Raw genomic sequence first — 12,740 nt, 5'->3', positions numbered from 1 at the left:
ATGGTAACCCCTAGGAAGGGAGAAGAAGGACAGTAACCATTGAGTGGCTATTTTTAGATTTCTGGCCAGATGCTTTGACAAATCTGTTGAGGGACAGAAAATGACACAAATGTAGAAGAGGATTTTTTTTTTTTTTTTTTTTTTTTTTTTTTTTGCCAAAGACAATATCATTTAAATTCATCTTGTAAAACTTTGGGAAATCATTCAACCTACTTCTACCTCTAGGAAGATCTACTTCCAAATCATACCCCCAAAAATTGTTCAATAAGGTCTTTTTAGAACACTTTACTTAACAGCTTATTCTAATAGATAACCAAATTTCCTACCCTCATTTTATCCCGTATTCAGTCTCAGTTCTCAGACCAAGGGAGTTGGGAATAAGACTGAGTATGATTGCTCCAGTTGTGGGCTACACAGCCCTGAAGGAATCATTCATTTAGACCCTGCTATACACATTTTGTGCAACTATCTGCACTCGCCCTGCTGCACTTACTTTTTTTTAATGTAAATTCCTCCCTTCCTCCTTAAAAACCTTCGGGAATTTCCCATTGCTCTGAGGTTGAAGCTCACAGATCTTTAAGGTGGTTATAAAGGTACAACATGATATAGATCCTGCATACCTGTCCAGAATCATCAGTACTACTGTAGTTCTCTTTGTGTTTTGGCAAAAGACTCTTTCTTTTTTTTTATTTTTAAATTTTTAATGTTTATTTATTTTTGAGTGAGAGAGGGAGAGATAGAGCACAAGCTGGGGAGGGGGAGAAGGAGACACAGAATCCAAAGCAGGCTCCAAGCTCAGAGCTGTCAACACAGAGCCCGACGCAGTGCTTGAACTCACGAACCCTGAGATCATGACCTGAGCTGAAGTCAGACGCCTAACCGACCGAGTAACCCAGGTGTCCCAAAAGACCTTCTTTCAGAGTCTCAAACATGCCGTCTTCCTCCCATCTCAAGGTCTTTGCACTTACCTATAATACTTTACCCCATGCTTTCTTACCTACTTAATTTCTCTAACTCCTTCTTGTCCTTCAGAGCAGAGCTCAAATATCAGAAAACACTTTCTCAAACTCTGAAACAAGAAAAGGCACACCTTCAGTAGCCTCTGATAACAACTTGTGCATTTCCTTTCCAACACTTAACAGGTTGTGAATCTATATTTATTTATGTAAATAAAAAAAAAACTATGAGCTTCAGGTTGTTAGGGAACAATATTGTTTGTTTACCATTATATATCTAGTACCTTAACACCATGTTTGGCAAATAAATGATTCTAGTCACTGAATGAATGACTAGCGGTTATTTTAAAGGGACATAAACTCAGTTTCTCTGTCAGGTCAAGCTGTCAGTGTAATTGCACTGGGGCTCCTTAAAATGTAATATGAATCCAAATTCCCCAGAGAACTTGTTAAAATGCAGATTCTGACTCAGCAGATCTAGGGTGAAGCCTTTTTTTCTGCATTTCCAACTGGTATCTAACTAGTAGAACTTGGTTGCACATTGGAATCACCTTCAGAGCTCTAAAAAAAAAATCACAATTCTGAGATTTTCACTCCTGGTGATTCTGATTTAATTGTTATGTACTTGGCCTGGGCTTTGGGCATTTTTAAAAACTCCCCAATTTATTCTAATATCCAACACATTTGGAGATCCATTGATTGTAGGTGAAGCTCATTCTCAACAGGAGGTAAAGGGATATCTTTGTTTCCTTTTACATTAAACAGCATCCAACATGGCCACTAATAGGAATCCATCTTATTACTACTTTTTAAATGCGTGTCCTTTAGAGACACACAGAGACACACAGAAAAGTGGTACAAGCAAAGAGAATCCTATATGAGTTGGTTACTGTGATGGCAGAATGGTCCGATCTTAAACTCTCCCACCTCTACTCATGGGGAAAATGTATGTCTTCTCAAATATTTCAAAAGTTATGTGTAGCTACTTAAAAAAGTGGAACATGTTGGTGGAATCAAATGTGGATCTAGCAGCCTTGCAGCCCGAGGAACAATGCATACTTACGCTCATAATGTCATCAGAGAAAAGGGACCCTGAGTGCACTTCCAGGAGCTGCAGTATTTGTCGTGAGTTTCTTGATTCCCTATTTGCCCATAACCATGAACATGAAGATAACCCATAGGTTCTTGGGCATTTTGTTTCTCTCTTTGAAAACCAATGCTTCTTCATCTACAGCATAGTAACAATCCCCCTTTCTTGTCATTAACTCCACTCATTTTTTTCCCACTGATTCATTCTTGTTTGTGTTTTTAATCTTACAAATCCCACAATGTGGAGTGTAACTGAGCACAGTAGTGCATGTCAAGCCCTACACTAGTTGTTTTCATTTTCTTGGTTACTTAGTCCCCTCAGCAAACCTGCTAGGTAGATCACATTTGACAGTTGACAAAACTTACTAGTTTAAGGCTTACTAGTTCATTAGCTTCTCCAAAACACAAAGATGGCCAGTGGCAGAGTCTAGATGTATCTAATGTTTCTCTACTCCAGTATTAATTAACAGTGTATAGGCCAAATTCAGCCTTCAAATATTGTGGTCCACATGGTCTGAATACATTTTTAATGAGGTTCTGGCATTTAGAAAGAATAAAATTTTCCATAAAACGCCAGATTTTGGGGTACCTGGGTGGCTCAGTCGGTTAAGTGTCCAACTCTTGATTTCAGCTCAGGTCATGATCTCATGGTTCATGGGATCAAGCCCTGGATCTGCCTCTGTGCTGACAGTGTGAAGCCTGCTTGGGATTTTCTCTCTCCCTCTCTTTCTGTCCCTCTCCTGCTCATGCTCTCTCTGTCTCTCTTAAATAAATAAATAAATAAATAAATAAATAAACAACCGAAAAAAATCAGATTTCAAACTTATATTTAAAATAATCATGTCATAAATAAATAAATAAATAAATTAATTAATTAATTAAATAATCATGTCTGACAACACTGAGTAACGTGCCTGACAGCCTGAAGCTTGCCTAAAGCTGAGTGACATTTTTTATCTTTCAGATGACTTTTTACCTCTCATTAATATCTCTTTTATTTCTGGTCTGGCCCAGCATTTATGACACCTGTTTGGTCCCTCCAAGTCTCTGGGTTTTCAGCTTAGCGAGTAAACTCTATTGAGGGAAGCAGTGATTCTTTCATCCCTGATATATTGTGTCATCAGGAAAAAATGTCCTCTTTCCTGGTGAGGTGGACATCATTGCCTTGCCATCTTAATGACTTTAGACCTTTTTAGGATTATGTGTACATTCACCTCCGATGCACTGTTCTGACTTCTTTGAATAGAAAGTGGTGGAGCTTAGTATCCTACCTTCTGATTCTAGCATTTAGTTGTCTGGACTGGTTTCCAATCAAAGTTTTGCCTTAACAGGGGTTTGTAAGTTGTGTCCTTGTGTTTCAAAAACTGTGGCCCAATGAAAACTCATGTATCCCTTGGTCTCATGGTATAGTTGTATTTCGTTTAGTCTCCTTCAAGGAAGACTGTGACAAGGAAGAAAAGGATCTTTCCTAATGTTGTCAGAGCCTATGTTGTGTGGCCCTAGCAGTACTGGGCAGGTTTTCTCAGGAATGCAGTCACTGACTTCATAGAAGACAAGATTCACACACAGAGAATCGTCTTGCTTGTGAGAGTTGCTTGCCTCTGTTGTAGTGTACCTGTTTCCTTCCTTCCTTTCCATGCCTGGCTCTGACCCGCTGCCCACTATGGTGTTGGTTTCTATGCACTCCCTCTGGGTCACTGCAGAGCTTTCTCGCTGCACATTGTAGCTCTGTTGCTCAACAGAGTGCATGCACATTTGCTGTGCTACTTAAACCTCAGAACAATCCTATGATATACATCTTGTTATTTACAGGAAATAGTGGCGCAAAGACCATAAACTTTGTTAAATTGATAAGTGGGAGGGTTTTCAAATGGTGAAATACTAACCTTGACTGTTCTGTCACATTTTTTACTTTGGGTTTAAGAGGCAGATCTAGTAATTGAAAAATGTCTACAAAGCACAAGAGAGATCATTCAATCATTCCTTATTTTACCACATGGTATGCCATGTGAGACATCATCAATTGAAGATACACCATTATTTGATTTGCCACTGAGAACAGAAAAAACACTGTGAATTAAATTATGCCATTTAAATTATGTTGACTGTTATCCACTTTTTAATTACAGATTTTCTAACATAAAAACATGTCTTAGAATTGACAAATATGGCACTTCAACTCTACTGCATACTTTTAATGTATAACACACTGAAATGCTAATTGTCTTAAAATAATAAGATGTAAGAAAGTAAATGCAAATATTGACACTATACTACAATGTTTTTTCTTCAGCAACCATCAACTGACCTAGAATTTGACCGTGTAGTGATTTATACCACTTGCCTTCGTGTTGTACGAACAACCTTTGAAAGATGTGAACTGGTTAGAAAGATCTTCCAAAACCATCGAGTAAAATTTGAAGAGAAAAACATAGCTTTGAACGGTGACTATGGAAAAGAGCTAGATGAGCGATGCCGGCGTGTTTCTGAAGCTCCTTCCCTCCCTGTCGTGTTCATCGATGGCCATTACCTTGGGGTAAGTACTCTGCTAAGGAAAATCTTCTTTTTTATTGAACCCAAACAGCATTGTTAGAAATCTATAAGCCTATGACAAGGCAACTTGCAACATAACTCCTGGGACATTTGCTATTTTTTTGGAGTTCCAACCAAAGGAATTGAAGCACTTATTTCTGTCCCAAATGATGTGTTGCTAACAGTGTTCATCCCTACAGAAGCATGGTGAGATAAAATCAGCATTAAATTGCCTTTTTGAATAGGAATACATTTTTTTAAATGTTCAGTTGACTTGAGTTTTGCATTATGAAGCTTGACATGTGAGATAAAAACTATTTTTTAGTGCACACAAGAAAAACAGAATATTTATAACGATGTACATTTGTGAATTCTCTTATACCCCATTATCGAACACTCAGTTTCCTACCTAATGAAACTGAGATGGTGGTCCTGAAACAAAATCAATAAGAAATGGGGCCTGGAGCCAGAATTTTATCTGCTTGTTGTTAAAAATTATTCTGAATTTTGGTAATTTGTCAGTGTGAGACACAAATTTAGGCTTACAGGAAGAAGAGAAAACTCCCAGAGAAGCCAGGAAACATGACTGCTTCATTTTTCTTTGAATAATACTGTTAGCGTTAATTAACCCCCATCGATCTAAGAGCACGCACAATCGCATAGTCATTAAGAAGCCCGAGAAGAGGGCTCTGGACAGTGCACTTTAGAAAGAGTAAGAACAAAGAGCCAAGGGACACCAGTGGTTGAGGGGGTGGGACTGACTCCCCCCAGATCACTTATCAGGGAACAAAGAGCTGCTGTCAAAAGGCAGATGGATATTTGGATCTTGGCTTTGTTTCGCATCTGGTCTTAACCCTCAGCTTTCAGGGGATGTTAGAAAAAATCCAGAGCAGGAAATGCTCATGTTTTGTTACAGGGAAACTGTTCTGATATTCTGTCTAGAGCCATCACTGTTAGAGACAGCCTGTCATCTTATGGAAAGATAAATGCAGTGAAGCCATGATTCCTGGGTATGACTTCTGCAATCCTACTTTTAACCTGAGCTGGACACAGACTACGTTCTGAGGCAGGGGACTTTTGATTTGATGCATTGAGCCTCTTTTATCATATTTCAACATGTACCCTTAGGTCCCAGAAAGCTACAACAATGGCAGTCATGAGTGATAAATTAATAATAATAGTAGTAATAATGATACTATACTGCACTCTCAGCTTTACACATTCATCTCATCGAATCCCCAGGATAGCCTCAGAGAACAACTCTGCTCTACTGGTTGAGAAGCAAGACAGCCTTGTTTCAAATTCATGCTCCGACACGTCTATGTGATTCTGGGCAATTTAGAAATCACTCTGTGCCTGGGTTTTCTCATTTGTAAAAGGAGAAGCGTAATAGAACCTTTCTCACAGACTAATTGTGAGAATTTTACCATATGTAATATATACAAATGCTCAATTCTTGTGCCTGGAACAAAGTATGTTTTTAATAAATAGTAACAACTTTATCCTTATTTTGCAAAAGAGAACATTAATTATTTTGCTTCAAGTCACAAAGCCAGTCAAGTGACAGGGCCAGGACTCAAAGTTAGGTCTGCCAGACTCCTCAAACCCAGCTTTTTTGGCACATCACCTCAAGGAAAGGGATCTTTGATACTTTGTTTGCTGATGCAGTCTTAATACCTAGAAAAGGGTTTTGGCACAAAGTGCTCAGAAATGTATGTTGAATGAGTATATGATGCTCTATTGTCCTTTCATATTCTTTCCTTCTCTCTGACATTCTCCTACCATGAAAGGATCTGATAAACTCACCCACACCAGGAGGAAAAAAATCACTGATAAGGGTTTTGGTCATTTGCCTTTTAACCCTGGAAAAATTCTGATGATGGTAGAAGATATTTCCCTTTGTGGAATTTTGGTTTCTGTGATCTACCCAATTAAACATAGTGGGTGACTGCCTCCTTATACAGGTGGAAGGTTGGCTTTACCTGATGCACTGCTTTTGACCATACTTATCTTCTTCCTACTTCTAAAATGATCTAACAGGAAGTAATGCTATTTTTCTTTCCATTTGATGGACAGAGGGAGAGTGTGACAGACAAGAGAGGTGGGGTGCGGATTTTTTCTCAGTTGCTTTTTTCTGTGATTACTTTATTAATACAGTGGCCTAGAGAAGGAAAGATCACAGAGGTACTACCTTATTGCTTCTGCAATTTGAAGCTAATGCCCCAAATCTGGAAAGAGACCAGAGACAGATTTCTTTTTCCTCTTCATTTTTTTCTTATAAAGGAGATTTACTTCTAAATCTATAATGTAAATGGAGGCAAACACCCCAGAAAACAACGTCTACAACAAACTCCCCTCCTACTACAAAAACCCCTTTATTTAAATTCCAGTGTGCGGTTGTAAATGTAACACAGTGCTGGAACTGGAGAGAGAGCCTTTTCCCTGCAGAGTTCATTCATCTGAAATGGAAGGATGCCCTCTGCTGGGTTTTGGCACATGGTGAAGCATGATTCCTAGGGAGGAAAAGAAGCTGATGTTGGTAGTTTCCTTAACATCTGTGATGTTTTAAACGGTCACACGAAACCATTTGATTTAGCTTAAATTTAGATGAGTGAGAAAAATCAAGATGTATGAATCATCTGTGCAATACAACTGTTTGAAAGGAGGGAGAGAGAGAAATCGAGAGGGGCAGAGAATAAAGTCGACAGAACAGAAACAGGCATATGGAGGCACACTGTGGGAGACAGTGAGATGGGGTGGAGAGAGCATGAGGCCGTTTTGCAACAGCTCCCTTATTTTCCTGCATCATTGCTGCCAGACACAGGGATAGGTGGTGCCAGACGCAGGGATGGGTCTCCACCGCAGGGACCTTAACAGAGTACAATGGGAAAGAGCAGAGGAATTAACAAGAATGCTCAGCTCTTTTTTCCTGATGACCCTCATTCCCAGCCAGACTTCTATGTAAAGATGGAAGCAATGAAACAGTCAAGGGAAAGAAATTACTTTAGAAAACAAATCTTCACTGTCCTGGCATGCTCCATCGGGGGAGGGAGGGTCAAGGAGCTAGTTGGGGGCTGGGAGGGGTGGAGGGTGGGGAAGCAAGTTCAGCTTGAAACTTTTAAAGCAATAATCTTGTTGATTTGGCATCAGGAGATCTTTACACAAAAAAAATTGCGTTCCTGAAGTTTGGACGTAAGTTATCTTAGAAATTCTAGTAGGAAATAGGTTAGAAATAGTGTGTTGATTCTGGACCAACCATAAAACTTTTACAGTAAAAATCTATAAAACCCACATTGGAACTGAGCTATAAAACATAGAATGAATCAGAGTGGAGACTCTGGTAATGAAGAGGAGTAGAAGAGCTGTTGATCTAGGCAGGTCTCTTAAACTAGCTGATATTGAGCTGTGACTGCTTGATAATTCGGTATCCATTGAAAGTGCTATTTTATTCAGTTCAAGAATGAAGGAATTGTTACCAAGCATAGGTAGTTTATAGACTAGAAATATAGGCTCTAAGCAAGCTTTCAGAGAGAACTTGTATAACTTCTCTGCAGAAATGGGCCACCAAAGAAGCCTGTGCCACAATTAGGAAGCTGCTGGCTCCAGAAATGCCTCTGGATTTGGTCCTCTCCAGCAAAACAGATGATTTGTTCTCTGCCCCTTTTCCTACATAATTCTGTTCCTAAGTAAAGTCTCCAGTGAATGAGTATATCTGTGGTTACTGAATCAGTCACATATGAAAACAACGGAGGACAATGGGAAGTGTGGCTTTTAGGTTTCTAGCCTTTACAGTACAGGAAGACGCTTTAGAAGGAGATTGGATTGGTTACGAGTGAGCTGAACCACAGTATCTGCCAGATGCACTGTTTTGTTTGTTTTAATCAGATTATTGAGGTACAATTTACATATAATAAACTGTATCCATTTAAATTATAATTTGATGGGTTTGGGCAGATATTTACACCCGTGAATCTATTAATACATTTGAAATACAGAGCATTTCCACCCCCACACCCCCCAAATATTCCTCATGCCAATTGACAGTCAGTCCCTTCCTCCAATCCCTGTCCCTTGGTGACCATTAATCTTTCTGTCAATATAGTTTTCTATTCTTCTAATGTCTTTATCTGGTTTTGGTGTCAGGGTGATGATGACCTCATCAGGTGAGTTTGGTAGTGCTCTAACTTGTGCAATTTTAATTTCTGGTTCTCTTTATTCTTTGGTGTAGAGTATTAAATCATTCAGCATCACTTTGCTTTTATGTGAAGGGCTTCTTATACGCTATTATTGTAGTGTGGGTCTGCTGTAGATGAATTCTTTCAGCATTTTTATGTCTGAAAAAATTCCATCTTTCGTTCTTATAAGATATCTTTGCTGGATATAGAATTCTAAGGTTGAAAGGATTTTTTTTCTTTTAGTACTTAAGGGACATTGCTCCTCTATCTTCCATTTGCATTACTTCTGATAAAACGTATGCTGTCATCCTTATCTTTGTTCCTCTGTATGTGTGTCTTCTCCTTCCCCTTGCTGCTTTTAAGATTTTTCTTTTAATCACTTGATTTCAGAAACTTGGTTATGATATATCTTGGTATAGCTTTCTTCATGTTTCTTTTGCTTAGGGTTCATTGACATTCTTGGATGTGTAGTTTTTTCTTTTAATCTAATTTGGAACAGTTTCAGCCATTATTTTTTCTTTTCTTTTTTTTTTAATATGAATTTTATTGTCAAATTGGTTTCCGTACAACATCCAGTGCTCATCCCAACAGGTACCCTCCTCAATACCCATCACCCACCCTGCCCTCTTTCCCACCGCCCATCAACCCTCAGATTGTTCTCAGTTTTTAAGAGTCTTTTATGGTTTGGCTCACTCCCTCTCTAACTTTATTTTTTTTTTTCCCTTCCCCCATGGTCTTCTGTTAAGTTTCTCAGGGCCACATAAGAGTGAAAACAGATGGTATCTGTCTTTCTCTGTATGACTTATTTCACTTAGCATAACACTCCAGTTCCATCCACGTTGCTACAAAAGGGCATATTTCATTATTTCTCATTGCCATGTAGTATTCCATTGTGTATATAAACCACAATTTCTTTATCCATTCATCAGTTGATGGACATTTAGGCTCTTTCCATAATTTGACTATTGTTGAAAGTGCTGCCATAAATATTGGGGTGCAAGTGCCCCTTTGCATCAGCACTTCTGTATCCCTTGGGTAAAGTCCTAGCAATGCTATTGCTGGGTCATAGGGTAGATCTGTTTTTAATTTTTTGAGGAACCTCCACACTGTTTTCCAGAGTGGCTGCACCAGTTTGTATTCCCACCAACAGTGCAAGAGGGTTCCCATTTCTCCACATCCTCGCCAGCATCTGTAGTTTCCTAATTTGTTCATTTTGGCCACTCTGACTGGCATGAGGTGATATATGAGTGTGGTTTTGATTTGTATTGGCCTGATGCAGAGTGACGTTGAGCATCTTTTCATGTGCCTGCTGGCCATCTGGATGTCTTCTTTAGAGAAGTGTCTATTCATGTTTTCTGCCCATTTCTTCACTGGGTTATTTGTTTTTCGGGTGTGGAGTTTGGTGAGTTCTTTATAGATTTTGGATACTAGCCCTTTGTCCGATATGTCATTTGCAAATATCTTTTCCCATTCCATTGGTTGCCTTTTAGTTTTGTTGATTGTTTCCTTTGCAGTTTGGAAGGTTTTTATCTTCATGAGGTCCCAATAGTTCATTTTTGCTTTTAATTCCCTTGCCTTTGGAGATGTGTCAAGTAAGAAATTGCTGCGGCTGAGGTCAGAGAGGTTTTTTCCTGCTTTCTCCTCTAGGGTTTTGATGGTTCCCTGTCTCACATTCAGGTCCTTTATCCATTTGAGTTTATTTTTGTGAATGGTGTAAGAAAGTGGTCTAGTTTCATTCTTCTGCATGTTGTGTCCAGCTCTCCCAGCACCATTTGTTAAAGAGACTACCTTTTTTCCATTGGATATTCTTTCCTTCTTTGTCAAAGATTAGTTGGCCATACTTTTGTGGGTCCAATTCTGGAGTCTCTATTCTATTCCACTGGTCTATGTGTCTGTTTTTGTGCCAATACCATGCTGTCTTGATGATTACAACTTTGTAGTAGAGGCTAAAGTCTGGGATTATGATGCCTCCCGCTTTGGTCTTCTTCTTCAATGTTATTTTGGTTATTCGGGGTCTTTTGTGGTTCCATACAAATTTTAGGATTACTTGTTCTAGCTTTGAGAAGAATGCTGGTGCAATTTTGATTGGGATTGCATTGAATGTGTAGATAGCTTTGGGTAGTATTGACATTTTAACAATATTTATTCTTCCAATCCATGAGCATGGAATGTTTTTCCATTTCTCTATTTCTTCTTCAATTTCCTTCATAACTTTCTATAGTTTTCAGCATACAGATCTTTTACATCTTTGGTTAGGTTTATTCCTAGGTATTTTATGCTTCTTGGTGCAATTGTGAATGGGATCAGTTTCTTTATTTGTCTTTCTGTTGCTTCATTATTAGTGTATAAGAATGCAACTGATTTCTGTTTATTGATTTTGTATCCTGTGACTTTGCTGAATTCATGTATCAGTTCTTGTAGACTTTTATTTTTTCAAATATTATTTAGATCTTCCCTTCCTTCTCTTCTTTTCAGAGGCTCTACTTACATGCATATTAGGCTGCTTGAAGTTGTTCCATAGCTCACTCCTTTTCATTTTGGATAGTTTCTCTTGCTATGTCTCCTAATCTATTCTTAATCTTTTCTTGTAAAATGTCTAATCTTGTGTTAATCCTATCCAGTTTATTTTTTTTAATTTCAGGAATTATAATTTTATCTTCAGGCATTTAATTTTAAAAAAATATATATTCCATATCTCTACTTAACATGTCCAATATATCTTCTAGCTTTTTTAACATATGGGATATAGGTATAATAACTTGTTTTAATCTCCTTGCCTGGCAATTCTAATATCTGTGTCAGTTCTGGGTTGGTTTTAATTGATTGATTTTTTTCCCACATTGGGAGTCATATTTTCTACTTCTTTACCTGCCTGGTAATTTTTTTTATTGGAATCTGCATATTGTGAATCTTATCTGGTTGGGTAAAAGTATTCCTTGTTGGGATATTTTTGTATTCCTATAAATATTCTTTTTTTTTAATGTTTATTTATTTTGAGGGAAAGAGAAACCAAGCAAGCAGAGGACGGGCAGAGAGAGATGGAGAGAAAGAATTTCACACAGGCTTCACACTGTCAGCGCAGAACCTGATGCAGGGCTGGATCTCACAAATCCATGAGATCATGACCTGAGCTGAAATCAAGAGTCAGATGCTTAACTGATTAAGCATTCAGGCGCCCCTGTATTTCTATAAATCTTCTTAAACTTTTTTGCTGAGATGCAATTAAGTTACTTGGAAAAAGTTTGCTATTTGGGGTTCTGTTTTGAAGATTTTCAAGACAGAATTAGCTTTAGTCCAAAGCTAATTATTCCCCATTATGGAAGCATAATATTGTGGGATCTTTATCTAATGCCCCACTGATTATTGGGAACAGGCATTCTTCTCAGACCTTTTCCTGGGTACTGTCCCTTTTAATCTTTTCAGGTTCTTTTGCTAGCCTTCCGTACTTGCCTTACATGCATGTGCTGATGAGTACGCTGCTGAACGCAAGCTGGCTCTCTGCACATCTTCAGAGTTCTCCACGAAGCCCTTCATTCTCTAGTACTTTGTCCTGTAAACTCTAGCCATCTTAGTCTCCTGGGCTTTTAGTTCTATTTCCTCAACCCAGAGTGTCTACCAGGTTCTTAGGTTCCCTTTTCCTGTACACAGCTTGGAAAACTGAAGAACTCACTTCATTTATTTCCTGGCTCCCAGGAAAGATGAGTGGGAGGATGAGTGGGGGGTGGGGAATGTTTGATAATTTTGGTTTCTTTATGGGAATGTGTTATGATATTAAATAAGTAGTGTCATAAACCACCAATGTAATCAATGTAAAGTTAGATGTTTTGTTAGGTTTTGAAACCATTCTATTTTAAACCTCTTGAAAATATTTCCCATATATATGAGAAGTGGTTTTTAAATGTTGGGGCCATATTCTTCTTTGAAAATCTGGTGAAAGTTATAGACCTTCTCATTATACATGTATACAATCTTCTTTACAATATAAGAG

General features: G+C 38.4%; 1 protein-coding gene across 2 annotated transcripts in view; it reads left to right on the top strand.

Moving 5' to 3' along the window:
• Positions 1 to 12,740, top strand: part of GRXCR1 (glutaredoxin and cysteine rich domain containing 1) — a 311,667-nt gene that overhangs the window by 247,903 nt on the left and 51,024 nt on the right. For both annotated transcript variants that reach the window (XM_019829568.3, XM_003985413.4), the window contains one exon: positions 4,339 to 4,581. In XM_019829568.3, the coding sequence (XP_019685127.1) occupies positions 4,339 to 4,581 (243 nt within the window). The remainder of the gene's footprint in view (positions 1 to 4,338; positions 4,582 to 12,740) is intronic.

The sequence above is a fragment of the Felis catus genome, chromosome B1 (genome assembly GCF_018350175.1).
Source record: "Felis catus isolate Fca126 chromosome B1, F.catus_Fca126_mat1.0, whole genome shotgun sequence".
NCBI classification, from domain to species: domain Eukaryota; kingdom Metazoa; phylum Chordata; class Mammalia; order Carnivora; family Felidae; genus Felis; species Felis catus.
This window is presented reverse-complemented; position numbering and strand designations above follow the sequence as displayed.